The 16,557-nt window shown below is 61.5% G+C and overlaps 1 protein-coding gene and 1 long non-coding RNA gene across 3 annotated transcripts in view; both read right to left on the bottom strand.

Annotated features, from left to right (window-relative positions):
* RRP1 (ribosomal RNA processing 1) overlaps positions 1-16,557 on the bottom strand; it is a 131,874-nt gene that overhangs the window by 64,740 nt on the left and 50,577 nt on the right. The window contains exons 14-15 of one of the 2 annotated variants that reach the window (XM_072807140.1): positions 15,315-15,360; positions 13,745-13,808 (exon numbers count right to left, since the gene is read on the bottom strand). The exons of the other annotated variant lie outside the window; for it this stretch is intronic. Of the exons in view, the coding sequence (XP_072663241.1) occupies positions 13,745-13,808; positions 15,315-15,360 (110 nt within the window). The remainder of the gene's footprint in view (positions 1-13,744; positions 13,809-15,314; positions 15,361-16,557) is intronic. 2 annotated transcript variants of the gene reach the window in all.
* LOC140621364 (uncharacterized) lies at positions 5,623-9,913 on the bottom strand. Its single transcript, XR_012021079.1, has 3 exons — positions 9,207-9,913; positions 8,622-9,083; positions 5,623-8,201 (listed from the first exon to the last, which is right to left on the bottom strand). It is a non-coding gene; the product is annotated as an uncharacterized lncRNA (long non-coding RNA).

Here is a 16,557-nt window from a genome sequence, read left to right as displayed (position 1 = left end):
CCCGGACACTCTGAGACCCTGCCCCGAGGTGGTTGTTGAGAAACTGTGATTAGCCTGGAGGTCAGAGTCAAGGTCACACGAGTGGGTGAAGCCAGTGCCCAGCCGAGGACAGACCTCAGGCAAACGTCCAGCACGTGGGGAAGCCCTCTGCACCGGGGGAGAGCCCTGGGTTTGAGTCCAGGCTCATCCTAGCTGCAGTAGGAGCCTCACCCCCTCATACTCAGCCATGGGGCTTCTGGATGCAGTGGCCGAGCTGTGGGGCTTGAGGACCTGTGGCCTGAGTGCAGGGGCTGTTCCGACCAGAGCCACCCCGCTGATAGCCATGGACCGCCATCGACATCCTAGTCTCCCTGGGTAGAGTAGGGGAGCCAGAGAGGTGGGCAGCTGGGCCAGGGGGCAAAGACAGGGTGACCAGAGCCAGGCTGTGAGGCCCTGTCCCTGCAGCCAGTCGGAGCGGGTGGGGTACCCCAGCATGTCAGCTCACGGCCCGGTGCCTCTAACAGGCCATGTTGGCTCCCGGCCTTGGTCAGCAGCTGCCCCAAGGCCTGAGACTCCGCCTGCCCCGTCCTGCCCCCCTAGTGCCCCAAACCCCACTGGCTGCGTTGTGCCTAGAGGCCTCTCCTGACACAGGCACCTGCAAAGGAGACTTTGCCCCTGCCCGTTAGAAACACTGCCTGACTGGGGCACTCCCGGGTGCTGCACCCAACTCTGCAGGTGAAGGGGGGGCTGTCTGTGCAGATCCCTCCCTGAAGGCCCCCTGGCCTCTCCATCGTTGAGCGGCCCAGGCTCCTTGCCCACAGCCTGGGGCTGGCAGAGTAGGTGGGCAGGAAACCCACACAGGACGTGTGATCTATCAAAGGATCACACCCTCCCCCCTCCCACCCCACCCCCACCCGCAGCCCCACCCGGACACACAAAAATTCTAATTTTTTTCTTTGCACCAAATCAGCTTTCAAATTGTTCTCTGGCATTCAAAACTAAACAAAACAAACAAAAGTACATGCTACTTCTACAAGGTCACCTGCCCAGATGTGGCATCTCCGATGTAGGAGAGCCGCAACCCAGCTCACAGACCTACCGAATCCCTGAGCTGTAGGAAAGAGCCGGTCGGTTCTGCTGTCGGCGGGCTCGAGGAAACACTTCCAGAAGAAAGCAGCCCAGCGTGTTACTAGGCGAGGAGGAGAACCTCCAGAGTTTGGGGGGGCGGTTACTACCTGCCTTAGCACAGGCACAGGTGATGGTGCCACGTGATGGGGAAGCAAATGCTCTACAAACCCAAATACTCGGAGTAACAGTGGAAAAGGGGAGGCTGGGCCCTGGCCCCGTGAGGAAGTGGCCCACGCACCAGCCGGGGCATTAAGAGCAAGCTCAGTGGCACTTTCTGGAAACGCTGAGTGGAGGAGGGACACGACGGTCCTGTCATGTCACACAAAATTAGCGCATCCTTGGGCAGCCCAGGTGGCTGCCTATGGCCCAGGGTGTGACCCCAGGGTCCCAGGATCAAGTCCCACATCGGGCTCCCTGCATGGAGCCTGCTTTTCCCTCTGCTTGTGTCTCTGCCTGCCTCTCTCTCTCTCTCTCTCTCTCTCTGTCTCTCATGAATAAATAAATAAAATCTTAAAAAAAAAATCAGCGCATCCTTTAGCACGGTGACGGGCTGTCCATGGGGACTGTGCAGTTGCAAGGTGACTCTGTGCGTTCCCATTTCCTGGGGCCTGGCAGGGCTTGGGGGCGGAGGCTGGGCTCGCAGGTGCCCCCCACCCCCCACCCCCTCTGTTAGATGGAACCGGCTCTACCTCACAAACTGCCTCTGCATCTGAACCTGGAACTGGTGGGGACGGGCACGGTCACCCCTGGACAGAAGGACCCTTGGACTTGCTGCCGTGGGGCTGGTTCCGGGGTGGCAGGGGGTGACAGGGTTGTGGCCCGGCTGAGCGGTCATCTTGCTGCCCTGGGCCTCCGTTCCCTGTACAGTTCAAGGGAGTGAGGGCGCCACCGCACCTGCCCCAAGAGGTCTCCAGAGGACCGGGTGAAGTCAGTCGCACAGGGAAGGCCATGCGAGAGGTTTCTCCGACACCCCTCCCCTGGTGTCTCAGATGCCAGGCCGCCTCCCAGGGACCCTTCCCGCCCCCACCGTCCCCGCCACCTCCCAGTCTTCCCTGGAGCATCCTTCTGCGTCCTCACGGCTCTCGCCACCATCTGACCTCTACCTTGGAAGGCCACCAGCGCCCCGCCTGGCCCCCGCTGCCCCCCAGCCCCTGTGTACCATCCGCAGGAACAGCCGCAAAGGTGCCATCACCCTTGGCGCTGCGCAGCGGGCGGTCCGCAGGGACCAGCATGCTCCTCACCACACACGGTACACGTGCTGCCTGCGGGCTGCACTCTCAAACCCCCAGCCTGCCCGGCTCAGCCAGCAGCCACCCTCTCACTCTGCAGGCTACGAGTCCAGGTCACCGTGTCGGCAGGGCTGGCTCCTCCGAGGCCTCTTTCCTGGACGTGTAGACGCCACCTGGTTGTCCCCTGTACTGTGTCTCTCCTCCTCTTCTCAGGACACCAGTTGTGCTACATTAGGGCCCACCTAGTGACCTTTTTAAAGACCCCCCCCCCCGAAATACAGTCACACTTAACACATGCCGAGTACAAGACTTAACACGACCTTGGGGGTGACAGCCCCCCAAACACTAGGCCTACATATTTGTACTCTCTCTCACGCTATTTTTATTTTTTTGCAATAAGCATGTATTCCTTATGTAACGCTGAAAAGCATTTTAAAGTCATCTGTGTCTCACTGGTTCAAGGGCACCGGGGCAGGGGACGTCAAGGGCGCGCCGGCCTTAGGGGCCGACTGGGCTCACGCGGGCGGACAGAGATGCCAGCTGGGGGGAGCAGCGAGCGCCTCTGTCCCGGCCTCCCCTCGGCTGGGCCCTCGGCTGGGGCTTCCAACTCTGGGGAACAAGAGCTAATGGGGCTTAGGAATCTGGCAGGAAATAGGAAACAAGATCAAAAGGAGCACCAATCTGACCCCCCCCCACACACACAGGGATCCTCCACCGAGAGAGTCTCAGCACCTGCCGGCCCAGCGGGTCAGAGTCAGGGCCAGGGACGATGAGACAGTGATGACAGCGGTGATGGGGGTGGTGACGGTAGCCGACACCTGCTGTGGGTCCTCCACATGCCACGCTGCTCTAACAACTCTACGAGGTAGGGACCTGTTGTCCGGGCGGGGGTGGGGGGAACCGAACCACAGAGAGGCTAAGTAACCTGCCTGAGGTCACAGCCCGGGCGTATCAAGGCCTGGTCCTCCGGCTGGAGAGCTTCTCTGCCCAGCACCCTGTGAATAACGTGAATAAAAGTACGACTGACAGACCCTCTGTCCAACCCCCGCAGCTGGCCAGGCACTTGTCATTCACAGAGAGCCCCGCACAGTTGAGGACAGGGGCGGAAGCCCCCGGCAGGTGGAGGCTGCCTGGATGGTCACAGCACCCCGGGCCCAGGGGCTGCAGCTCAGGCTCCCTCCTAGGGCGTCGGCAGGATGCCTACTCGGGATGCAGCCCCCCCCCTCCGTCTCTGACCCTCTCTCCTGGGGACATGCAGGCTTCTAGCTCCTTCTGCAGCCCCTCCTGCAATGGCCAGATCCCTGCCGGCTCCCCGACGTCACAGCCTGCGACCTCAGCGTGTTTGACCTCTGGAGCAACTAGAGGTCGGAATTCCTGGTGCAAAGGTGCTTGCCGGTGAGATGAGAGGCCACATGTGACACGTCCGCCACTGTCGCTGCCCAGAGACCTGAGCACACGTGGCGCCCACCCCTCCAGGGCCTCTCTGCCCTCGGGCCTCTCGGGGGGCCCCTGACATCCCCCCTCAAATGGAAGCGGGCTGGCTGTCTACAAGGGAAGCTCCCCTGCCCCGCCCAGGGACCCCCTGGCCCGAGGCACGTACCACCACCCCCACAAGCACCACTCCAACACCAGACGATCTAGAACCAAGCTCCTGCTAGTTGAGCGGCAGGTGGACCGCTGAGAGCGGAGCCTTCTATGGCAACCCCGCAGCCGGTGACTTTAGAGCCCGGTCTGGAAGGCTTGAGGTCTCAAGGACGGTTTTGCCCTGACAAAGAGCAGGTATGAATTTGTAAGATCTCCCCGTGCACCAGGGAAGGTGGAGCCTGCCCACGAGGAAGGACTCCTACCTCCACAGGGGGCACCCTCCACCCCCACTCTGACCCCTGCTGGTCTCTCAGGGGGGGATCCGCTCAGTGGCTGCCATCTGCCCACCTCCGTCCATTCAGCCAGCACATGCCTGGCCCTTTGCGATTGGCTTTGACGGTCATTAATCAAGAAAACATGGGCCGGGGATCCCTGGGTGGCGCAGCGGTTTGGCGCCTGCCTTTGGCCCAGGGCGCGATCCTGGAGACCCGGGATCGAATCCCACATCAGGCTCCCGGTGCATGGAGCCTGCTTCTCCCTCTGCCTGTGTCTCTGCCTCCCTCTCTCTCTCTGTGTGACTATCATAAATAAATAAAAATTTTAAAAAATGTTTAAAAAAAAAAAAAAAGAAAAGAAAACATGGGCCGGACAGACATTTCTCCAAAGAAGACGCCCAGATGGCCACCAGACACATGGGAAGATGCTCCACATCACCCATCATCGGGGAAATGCACGTCCAAACCACGATGAGATCCCACCTCCCACCTGTCAGAACGGCTAAAATCATACACGCGCACACTAGAAACAAGTGTTGGTGATGATACAGAGAAAAAGGAGCCCTCGTGCACTGTTGGTGGGAATGCAAGCCGGTGCAGCCGCTCTGGAGAACAGCGTGGAGGGTCCTCAAAAGGATAAAAATTGAGCTACCCTACGATCCAGTAATTCCACCACTGAGTATTTACCAAAAGAAAATCCAGACACCAATTTGAAAAGATACATGCGCCCCGATGTTTACAGCAGCATCACCCACAGTAGCCAAGATAGGGAAGCAGCCCAAGCGCCCACTGACTGATGGATGGATAAAGGAGACGTGGTGTCTCCACGATGGAGTATTCCTCAGCCATAAAACGGAATGAATACTTGCCATTTGCCACGACGTGGATGCACCTAGAGGGTATTAGGCTCAGGGAGATACGCCAGTCGGAGGAAGACAAATACCGTATGATCTCACTTATATGGGAGATAGCAAACAAACAAACAAACACAGAAACAGGCTCATAAACACAGAGAACAGCCTGGTGGTTGCCAGAGGGGAGGGCAGGATGGGGAAGCCAGGAGAGGGGCACGCAGAGGCCCAAACTCCCAGTTATAAAATAAACGAGTCATGGGGGTGAGGAGTACGTTGTAGGGAACACGGTCGATAATACGCTACTAATGTGTGCCGACTGCCCTTACCAAGGTGAGCAATGATTATTGGCTGGAATTGTCACCTCACTGTTGTACACCTGACACAGTCAACCACGCTTTGGTAATTTAAATAACAACCGCGAGGGCCGGCATCCATCCAGGGTGTATGAGGCGTCTGCCCCCAGACGGCTGGGCGCCCTTCCATTATCCAGGCCAGTGGGCGCCCCAGGCCCCTTGCCTGGCGGGACCTGTTCGCCTGGACACAGGCTGAGGCGTCTGCCGTGCACCTGCCACTCGCCAGGGCCCCTGCTGCCCTGCGCCATCACACATCTTTCTGTGCAAAACAATACAGTGAGGGCCGTCGGTGCCCCATCTCCTCAGTGGGCTGCGAGGTGACCATTGCCGGTGGCAGGATGTCTCTGCTGCCACTGCGGACCCCCTGCCCGCCCACTAGCAGCCCTGCTGGCCCCGACGTCACCCCCAAGCCACCCTGAATCTCCCTGCTATCTCTGCAGATGGGCTCTCAGAGCACCCCACGTCCACGGTGGCCCTGCCAGGTGAGAGTCATGCAACCCTGTGACCATCCTCTGAGGAGCCATCTCCCCTCCTCCCTGTCCTGTCCCCATGGGGCCTCGCTCACCAGCTCACCAGCCCACGGGGAGGCACTTGCCAATAGGTGACTGTGGGAGGGAGGGAACCGGTCCTCTGTGCCCCCACCGCCTGCCCACTGCCCGGGCCTCAGGCCTCTCAGACTCTGTGCTCGGCACCCAGTGGGTGCTCTCTGGGAGGCAGTGGTTTGGGGAATGTCTTGCCCTGTCTAGGCCTGGGGAGCACCCCAAGAGCTTGGGGGGAGGAAGCCGGTGTCCCTCCTGAGCACGTGTCCGTGGCTGACATGGCTCCAAGGGACGCCCGACAGCTGCAGGTCCCGTCCCCCTGCCTAGAGCCCCGTCCCCTGCACACAGGCAGGCCTCAGGTGAAAATCCACGCTACCACTGAGATCGAGGCATCTGAGCAGTTTGATCCTGGACGGTCCCAGTGGAGGCAGGTCCTATCTAATCCGCACGATTAGTCCGGCCTGAGCTTCCATCCTCGAGGGGCCAGTCTCCTGGGTTCAAATCCTGGCTCTGCGGCTTATGGCTGAGCGACCTCAGGAGGGTTTCTTAATCTCCCTGTGCCTGTTTTCCCATTTCAAATGGGAAAGTAAAGTACCTCCATCTCCGGAGTATTGTGAGGATCAATAAGGTATCAGGTCAACAGGGCCTCACAGGGCACCTGGCGTGGGGTGTGGGTGACACGAGCTCCGGTGGGCTTGACGATCGCCTCTATCCGTTCTTCCTCACTCTTCACTGTGGAAGGTCGGGGCTTCTTTTTTATGATGTGAATTATTTGTGCATTTACCTGTCGGACTCCATAAAGCAGTCGCTCTGAAAAGGTGGCCCCAGGCCTGCCCTGGGCCAGATGTGAGCATCGTGAGGGAAATTTTCCAAGCTCACTGCAGACCCACCAAACCAATAATTCGGGGATGGGGCCATGCGATCTGGGTTCCTACAAGCCCTCCAGGAGACTTGACCCACCCTGAGTCTGAGAACCACTGCTGGAAAGGCTTTATCTTTAAAATAAATCAAGGGGGGAATCCCTGGGTGGCGCAGCAGTTTAGCACTTGCCTTTGGCCCAGGGTGTGATCCTGGAGACCCGGGATCGAATCCCACGTCAGGCTCCCGGTGCATGGAGCCTGCTTCTCCCTCTGCCTGTGTCTCTGCCTCTCTCTCTCTCTCTCTGTGACTATCATGAATAAATAAAAATTTAAAAATAAATAAATAAAATAAAATAAATCAAGGCGTGCCTGGGCAGTTTGGTGGTTGAGTGTCTGCCTTCGGCTCAGGGGGTGACCCCCGGGTCCTGGGATCAAGTCCCACATCGGGCTCCCTATAGGGAACCTGTTTCTCCTTCTGCCTGTGTCTCTGCTTCTCTCTCTGTGTGTGTCTCTCATGAATAAATAAATAGAATCTTTAAAATAAATAAACAAATAAATAAATAATTTTTAAATAAACCAAAATCAAAGTATATCCAGAAAAGCCAGGCTGCGGGAAAAAGAAAAACATTCCTGCCGCGTTCCCTTCCTGCTCCGAACAGGGTCACATATTTCCTGTTCCCACGCCCCGGGTGCGCGCCCTGTGGCGGCCACCGCCGAGTACACACTGCAGACAACACTGCGAACGGTGTTGTCTCCAGGCCTGGAGGCTGGAAGCCCAAGACTCACGCGGTGGCAGGCGTGCTTTCTGCTGGAGGCACCACGAGATGATTCGGTCCAGGTCCCTCTCTGAGCTCTGGCAACTCTGGGGGTTCCTCGGCTGGGTGTTCGGACTCTCTGACCCCGGAGCTGAGCCCACGGCCCTCTGAGAAGGGCTCGAGGACCTGGGTGGGCCACCCCCTCGGCCCCACACAGACACAGGGCCGGGCCGAGCAGGGCTCCGGGCCCCCTCTGCTCTCCCGGGTTGGTTGAGAGCACAGCCACCTGCCCTGTGGGGCTGTTCCCTGACCCCACGCCTTCTGCCTGTCACCACTGCTCCAGAACATCATGCGGCCCACGCTGACCGTGCAGAGACTGGTCTGCCCCCGTGTGAGGGCACGTGTCGGGTGATGACGGGATTCGATATGAAAATGGCATTTGTTTTCCAGAACTTAGAATCCAGACAATTGACAGACTGTCTTTACCAAAACAAAGATACAGCAAAAGAATATTTGCTCCCGCAAACGTCCTCATGTTTAAGGTAATTAATGCCACTTGTGAAATCCGGGAAGAATCCGGGACAGAGGAAAGTAGTGCACCTCTTCCTAGGGTCACTCTCCGCCCAAGCTGGATGACAAAATGCCCTGATAAAGAAAGTGAAGAGGGCTTTGCTCTGGCCGAGGTGTGCATCCACGCACCTGTGCCCTGAGGACCGCGTGGGCGGGTCCCCAATGCCTGTTGGACGTCAGTGCCGCCCAGCTGTCCGGGAACCGAGTCAGGGTCCCGGCCCCACGGAGGACGGAGGGGGCTGAGCTGCGTGTTCCGCCTGAGGGTCTGCTTCGGGGAGGAAGGGGCCTGTGTTGGCAGGCTCACGGGGAAGGGGGTGTCCGAGCACTCTCTGGGTGCTCCCTTAGCGGGGGCGCCCCATCTCCGCTGTAGCTTGACTCTGCCTCCCTTCCCCACGCCCGCAGGCCGCTTGGGCCCGGCCTCCCTCCCAGGGTCACCCGAGGTGGCCTCCAGCCTCCCAGGGGCCTGGTCCATCCGCGGGCACACAGCACGCCCACCTCCAGGCCGAGGAGACTGTCCAGGCAAGGCGAACGTGACTCCGCTAGGCCTCAGCCCTGTGCTCGCAGGCAGAGACCCGGCCCAAGACGACTCAGGGCGCAGGTCGGCAGCTTGACTTCGCCAGGGCACCACGGGGAAAGCTCACGCAGCCCCCGGTGTAGACGAAGCTGAGGCCTCAGACACGGAGGGACCTTGGAGGTGTCCCTTCCACCCAGCTCAGCACTGAGACCACCTAGTTCCCAGGAGCTTCTCAAAGACGCGCAGAGCAGAGCGGCATCCGTGGGGGCCAGGCCCACCTGAGGCCCGAGGCCACCAAGCAGGAGGCCCCCCAGGAGCCCCGTAGCCAACGCCAGGAGGAAGGCTTCCGCGGGGCAGGCTCTGCTGGAAATGTGTTTCCATCCACACCGCCGGCTTCCCGCTTCCTTGGCTGCTCCCAGTGCCCCTGCGTAGATCCTGGGGTTCTGCGCAAGATGACAGGTTTATGGGACACTCTTATCCGGTGCCTCTCCCTTCCCAGGAATGTTTGGGGGGTGGGGACGGGATCAGGATGTAGCCAGAAAAGCCATTTCCATGACATAAATTACCTGAAGTAGGAGCTTCCCGGGGCTGCTGTTCAAACGGGCCCACGCGGGCAGCTTAGGTGTGGAGGGCTGTCCTCCCCCTGCTGGGGGCCGCAAGTCCAGGTGAGGGCATCGCGGGGCCCTGCCCTTTCCCAAGGCCCTGCCTCGTCCAGCTCTGGGGGCTCCGGGGTCCCCTGGCTCGGGCACATCAGCCCACTCTGCGCCCCCGTCGTCCCGCGGCTTCTCAGCTCCACGTGAGGACACACTGGTGTCAGCCACTGGTGAAGGTCCACCGCTCCAGTCCGCTCGCAGCCCCCCGTGTGGATGTCCTAAGTCATCATCAGATGCCAGTGAACAGAGACGCCAGCAAGTGCCAGCCCTACCGCGCACGGCTCGGGGCGCAGGAGGGACACCAGGGCTGGATGGGGGCGGGTGGTCAGTGAGGCCCTTTGACCTCAACCCCGAATTCCCGCTTGCTCCCGCTATGACCCAACGCTCCGTCCAGATTCAAGGAAAGTGCACGGATTTACCCAGAACTGTGGACCCGGGCAGCGTGACCCCACAGGGCGATGGGCACAATGGCAACGCTGGCTGGGTTACGTCACCCCCCAGGGGCCCTCCACGGGCTAACAGAGGTGGGGGCAGCTGGAGCCGGGGCAGGACAGGTCGGTGACCCCGGATTGAATCTGCGGGCATCACTTCGGATATCATGAGAGATGCTGTTTGACATTTCGGAAGATCAAGGCGCAGAGTTGAATTCAAAGACCGGTAGTACGTGGTATGTGTTACATGGTGCCAGTTGGGGGGAGAAACAGGCTGCAGAGCACCCCACACACTGTGCGGGTGCATGGCTGGGGACCTGGGAGGCACGCCCCACGCTCCCGAGCACCGGAGGGAGGGGAGCCTGGGATGGGGCGATGGCCCTGGGGCCGTGGGTCACTGCGGGGCCTCCTCACGCTGACCACCTGTTCCAAAGGCTGCAGACGAGCACCCAGAGGGGCAGGCGCACGGGCCAGGCCTGAGGGGCCCTGAGCGCGGAGCTGGGGAGCACGTGGACCCTGTCACCTATCCAGAAGCTCCGTGACCATGAATTTTTTTTTCCTTTTTTAATGATCCTATTTATTTATTTATTTGAGAGACAGCGTGCAAGCACAGGCAGCGGGGAGCCCCAGAGGGAGAGGGAGAGGGAGAGGGGAAGCAGACTCCCCGCCGAGCCGGGAGCCCGATGCGGGACTCGATCTCAGGGCCCTGGGATCACGACCGGAGCCGAAGGCAGACGCTTCCCCGACGGAGCCACCACCACCCCCCCGCCCCCGGGCGCCCCTGTGACTTTCGTCTTTGACGTTTTACAAGAAGAATGCATTTCTGTTCCACTTGGGTAAAATTTTAAAAATCGGTTTTGTTTTCAAAGCCACAGCCTTTTCGAAAGCACAATAAACCAGCAACCACAAAACCAAAAAGAAATGGTGCGAGATAAGCGTCTGTGGCAGAGGCGTGAGGGATCTGCGCCGAAGCCGTCCGTGGGCCCTGAGCCGGCTGCTGCCGGCAGCCAAGGAGGAAGGCTGCTGGCTCCGCGTCGAGGGGCCCCGGGGGGAAGGTGGCCCTGGGGGTCTCGCCCCGACCGTGAGCCCCGGGCTGCTCCCGACGCCCCGGACCCTCCCCACGGCGCCGGTGACCATGGTGGCCCCCCCATCCCTGCACACTGTGGAAGCTCCGCAGGGGACCCCGCGAGGACAGCACCGCCTCCCCGCGAGCGCAGCGGGAGCCCCTCTCACAGAAGCGGGAGCGACGTTCTCAGCTGCCGACTACCGCACCCCCTTTGACAGCCGAGCAAACCCAGGCTCAGAAACAGTCACACGCCTTGCCTAAAATCTCAGGCGCGTGCGTGGCGAAGCCGGGATCACTCGAACCCAGGACTCGGGCGGTTCCTCCCCCCGCGGTCCGGCCCCACGGATGCACCTGCACAGCGCGGGTCTGTCCTCCCTGCCTGGGCGCTCATGACCTTGGGGTGCCGGCGCACGCGTCCTGTGGGATGCCCCACTCCAGGGCACAGCGCAGCTCACCCCATAACGTCCCGCAGACTGGCACGGGCGGCACCCACCCCAGTCCTCACCGCCGCGTCCACATGGGGGCAACCTCGAGGGTCTCAGGCCCCGTGCAGGGCTCCGAGTCCACACCCGCACCAGCGTCCTGCGGGTAGAGGACGTCTCTCACGGCCCGGAGGGGAGACCAAGACGGGGGGCTTGCTGAGGGCACCCCAACTCCAACCGCAGGAAGAATCCTAAAGGGGCAAACCCCACACCACCAGGGGCGGGGTCTCATCTGCAAACGTGTGTGGCCCTGGGGCAGCTTCTCACTCCGAGAGGGGGGCTCTCCCCGGGAGGCACTGCCAGGCCCCCTCGCCTCCCCTCCCCGCCTTGGCCCAGGAGTGGGGACACGGCAAACGGATGCTGTGCTCCGTGGGGCGTGAGCGGGGTGGCCCACGCGGACCCCGGTGCCAGCACACCCTCCAGCCCAGAGACGTGTGTCTTGTGTAAAACACACGCCATTTGCCACCTGGATGGTTTCACAGTGTGGGGCTCAGTGGCACCAGGAGGGCTCAGCTGTCCTGCGAAGGTCCCCGCTGTCCGCTCCCTGCGCTCCCCACGTCTGTGCACCTGCCCGTCCTGGTCAGTTCACACGAGTGACCCCACCTGGGACTTGCCATCTCTTGTGCCTTGGCCTCCCTTGCTGAGCGTCAGGACCCGGAGGCCTGCCCACGTGGTAGTGGGGGATCAGCGCGGGTCCCTCCTACTGCCCAGTGCTCCTCCCCAGTGTGGACAGACCTCCACGGACCCTCGAGTCATTTGCCCCTTTTGGGTGCTGAGAAGGGTGCTGCTGCGCACGGGCAGGTGCAGGTTCTGTCTGGACACCTGCTCTCGGCCCCCTTGTGAGGTCGCAGGGGTGGAGTTGCCGGGTCATCTGGCAGCTCGGTGGGTGGCCGCCTTGTTGAGAAGCACCCCCCCCCCCTCGTTTTCACAGCAGCTGCACCATAGCAGCCCCCGGCCCCACAGACACTAAACTTCCTTGCTCAGATGTGCACACAGGCCTCACGCTCTCCTGTGACCGGCACCCCGTGCTCAGGATTCCACGCTCCAGCCAGGGCACCGTCCCCACCCCGGGCTGGCCCGTGTGGACCCCAGCGAGGAACTGGGCACAGACTCTGGAGCAGGCCTCAAGCCCAGCCTCTCAAAGTTGGGTTCAGTGCGTTGAGGCCACAGGTGCACAGGCAAGGGACGGGATCGCAGGGACACTGTGCCGGGGGTGACCAATGGCCAGGGTTGCCCAGGGCTGCCGGGGTCAGGCTTCTGTCCCAGCATCATTGATAGCAGTGCCCCCTGCCCCTCTCAGAGGTGCCCCATGGGTCCACTAACTTATAAGGTCCCCCGACCTGGAGCCAGCTGGTGTCCCAGGCTCCCCACGCATGTGCCTGTGTGTGTCATGAGGACTTCCACGCTTCCAACCACACCTGCTCTCAGGTCTGTCTCTTCGCGCCATGAGCTGACCTGCTGTTCCTCTCTGACAGTGAGCCAGGCCACGGGGGCCGGCACAGGTGCGTGACAGACAGTTCTAGAAAGAAAACCTCTGCCAGACTCCACAGGCGGGGACTCCTTCTGCCCCTGTGCTGCAGACCACCACCCGCGGGGTCACATTGTCGCCAGCAGCCATCTCCACCCATCTGGACGTATGTGCGAGTTCACAAAACAAAATCCACCCCCGTGCTCTTGCTTATGTGTGTCCATGCGTGTTTTGTGTGTCAGCATGTGTTTCCATGTGTGTTTCCACATGTGCGTGTGTTTACATATGTGTGTTTCTATGTGTTCATGTGTGCTTGTGTTTCCGTGTGAACATGCATATTCCCGTGTTTGTGTGTGTGCATGCACGTTTCCTATGTGCATTGTGTTTCCGTGTGTTTCTATGTGTGCATCTGTGTTTCTCTGTGTGTATCCATGTGTGCACACACCTGTGTACATTCGTGTGCATACACACGCATGTGAATCCCAACGCCTTTGATGAAAAGGAAATGTGAAAAAAAATTAAAAAGAAAAAAAAGAAAAGGCAATGTGAAATGAATCCAACAAGGCAGACGTTTTTCCAGAACGACTGGGATCAGGACCCCGTGTGGAAAGCACACAAATCACTGGTCTTAAGAGCCAGGTGAACTGCCCAGGAGTGATCTCCTCTTTAAGTCCGTCTGGGGGTGCTGGGTCTCAGCCCGGGTTGCCCTCCCCCCGGCCAGCCCACCCCTGTCTCTGCTGGCCCCGTGTTTGGATCCTGGCGCACGGGGTCCACCCTGGGGCCGCCTCCGTCCCCGGGGCAGTGGCCAGCACTGCAGGGGGGAAGTCTTGGCTCCACGGGCCCGTCCTCTGCCCCGGGGACTGCGGGGCTGCACATCTGTCTTGGGGCTGCACTGCACGGTTCGAGGTCCGGGACAGGAGCCCCTCGCGGGTGCAGCCGCCCGGACACGTCCCCCCGCTTTCCCGGGGACAGCAGCTCCCTGCGATTCCCACAGCATTACTCACATTTCCCCACTGGACTCCACGCAAGGCTTGACTTTTGAACCCACGGAGAGTAGAGCAGTAATTTCTATAGTGGAGATATTTTGTTGTTAATGAGAGTAATACCGGATTACATATATATTAAAAAAAAAATCCCTCCGGGAGATGCGGGAAGCCCGACGCTGGTTACTGGTCATGGGGATGAGACGGATTTTATTTGTAATTCGCTGTAAGGAAGAGCTGAGCGCACCGGCTTTGCCCGAGGCCAGGGCAGCGGCCGAGGGACCGTGAGGCGGGGGGACAGTCGGGCAGGGCTGCGCTCCTCCCGCGGGGCTCCGGGCAAGGGGACGGCCCCCGGGGCCCCGGGACAGGGGAGCCTGGCTCGCGGCACACGCGCACACACGGGCTCCCCCGCGGCCCAGGGGCGGCGATCACAAACGTGGGCCCGCCCAGCAGGCGGGAACCCACAGGGGCTGGTGGGCCTGGGTCGTGGCCTGGGCAGCGGGGGCCGAGGGGGCCGCCACGACCTCGGGGCGGGGCACTGAGCCAAGCCTGCCCCCAGCCCCCGCCGCTCTCAATTCCGATCATTCCAGGACTTCAGGCGTGTATGTGAGGTTAACAGGTCTCCCCATGGCCAACCCCAAGCTATAGCCACTGTCAGGATGTTGGTCGTGAGCCTTCAAGACCTTTTAGATACGATTTTATATATTTTATATAAAGTTCTGTCTTTAACACCAGGAGGATGATACTACCTGTGTCCCTGAGGCGGGACGACACGCGGTAGACCTTTCTCACGGCAGCGCCTCTCGCCGGTGAGACACTCCCTGCGTGAAAATCCCGCAATACTGACCATTCCCGAGGGCGCAGACGAGCCAGCTTGCTGGGCTGTCGGCCCTACACACCAGCGCACTCCTGCCTGGCAGAGGGGAGCCGGCGTTGCTCCGGAAGGTGGACGCCAGGCATCTGTCCTCGGGGGAGAAGGCCCCCTGTGCCCGCAGGAGCCCCGGGCAGGCTGCCTCAGGACACGGGCGTCCTGGGGAGGACCGAGCGGGCAGCCTGGACCCTCCGATGTGGGCCAGAGAGGCTCCCGGGCGGAATGGGGTCAGGGCCGTACCTGTTTCCTATTTGAGATGCACGGTTGCTGGCACCGGCCCCACGCAGGTCCTGGTCCTGCCAGGCTGCGGCCCCGTGAGAGCACCGGGCGGATGACGTCTGCACTGAGGTCCGGATGTTTGGGGAGAGCACCTCTGACCCGGGGAGCACCCGACAGGGGTCCTTGGGCACCCCAGGGAGAGCATCCACGGGTGTGAACCGTGGCCTGGAGGCCAGGCTTTGCCTTGAAGGCCAGTGGAGCTGAGCCCTGAGCCAAAGGGCAGGGCTGGGGGGCAGACACCCCCAGAGTGTGGGGCACCTGGGTCCGGCCACCTGTGCCACGGTGGGTGCGGTGCTAGGGACAGGACCGACCTCTCGGGGCTGATGGAGCCCCGGGATCCTAGACGCATCGGGGGCAGAGGAGCCCTGACCTCACAAAGCCCTGACTCCCTCTTGGTACCGACAGGGAGGGCGTGTCCCCACGTTGCTGAAGCACACTCACCTGTCCACACCTTCGAGCACTTGCGTGCTGCTCCCATTGGCTGTTTCTAGAAAGAGAACTTTCGGATCAAAGAACAGAACGCTCTCCGGGAGCCTGAACCGGTGCAAAGGCAGGCAGAGGCCCACGCTGCACACCCGCAGTCTCCCGAACCCCTAACCTCCGGGCACGGGGAGCAGTTCGGGCCGAGCTGTCTGGTGAGGTGGGAGGCTGTACTGCTGCCCCCCGAGGCCCACCAGCCCTGCGCACAGGGTCCCGGACGGTCCCGCCAGCAGCGGCCCCTGCCTGGGGGGAGGCGGGGCTGAGCCTGAGCCCCTCCTGTGGGACCCAGTTTGCAATCCCTGCTCCTTCCGTCTCCTCTCTCCGGGAGCTCCTGGCCCGAAGGGGCCCATGGGCTCCAGAGAAAAAGACGTCCCCGCCCGTGCGCTACCTCCGCCCAAGGGCTGCAAGGGCCGCGCCGATCCCTGGAAGAGGCGCAACAGCAAGATTGGGCTCCCCGGGCCCCACCCGCCTCCCTGGGCTAGCGCAGGGGGCCCCCTCTGCTGGCCCGCATGGTCCGCCCACCCTCTGCCCAAAGAAGGGAGAACACGGATAAAATCCAACATTGGCCTTGGGGAGTCTGGATGCTGCGGCTCTGTCCCCGTGAGCCCCCACAGCAGCCCCCGATTTAACCTCCGCCTGGGGCAGGGGTGGCCCAAGGACTGAGCCCTGAGTCTAAGAAGTTCCAAGACACCCCAGCCCTTGTCCCAGCTGGAGGACAGCACCTGCAAACACCGGGGGGGGGCGTGTTCAGGAGAGGCCCATGCAGGTGCCAAGCCAGGGGCACAGGGCCCGGTGATGGCTCGGCCCGAGTGTCCGTGTCCCCCCCAAACTCCGGTTAAACCCCCCATGCGATGGTATTGGGGTGGGGCCTCCAGGCTGGGCAGTGTGGAGGGTGGGCCCTCCCGGATGAGCTGGTGCCCAGGCACCCCCTCAGCCCGTCCAGCACGTGAGGACACGTGTGCCACCCGGACCCAGCTGGTAGCCTCCAGAACACGAGCCTCCCAGGGCCAGGGGCCCAACAGAGAGAGGACAGCCCCCCAGTACCCCTCTCACACCGGGTTCACCGAGCGCCGTGTGGAAAGGGGAGCGTCCCAGGCCTCCTCGGTGGCTATGGCACCCCTGGGTCCCCGCACGACGGCCGCCCGCTGCCCCCGCCTCCCACCTCCCCGCCCCGGGCACACGGACCTCCAGCAAGCCCGTCCTC

This window comes from Canis lupus, chromosome 30 (assembly GCF_048164855.1).
Source record: "Canis lupus baileyi chromosome 30, mCanLup2.hap1, whole genome shotgun sequence".
Lineage (NCBI taxonomy): Eukaryota > Metazoa > Chordata > Mammalia > Carnivora > Canidae > Canis > Canis lupus.
Note: the sequence above shows the minus strand (reverse complement) of the source record. Positions and strands in the feature narration are given on the sequence as shown.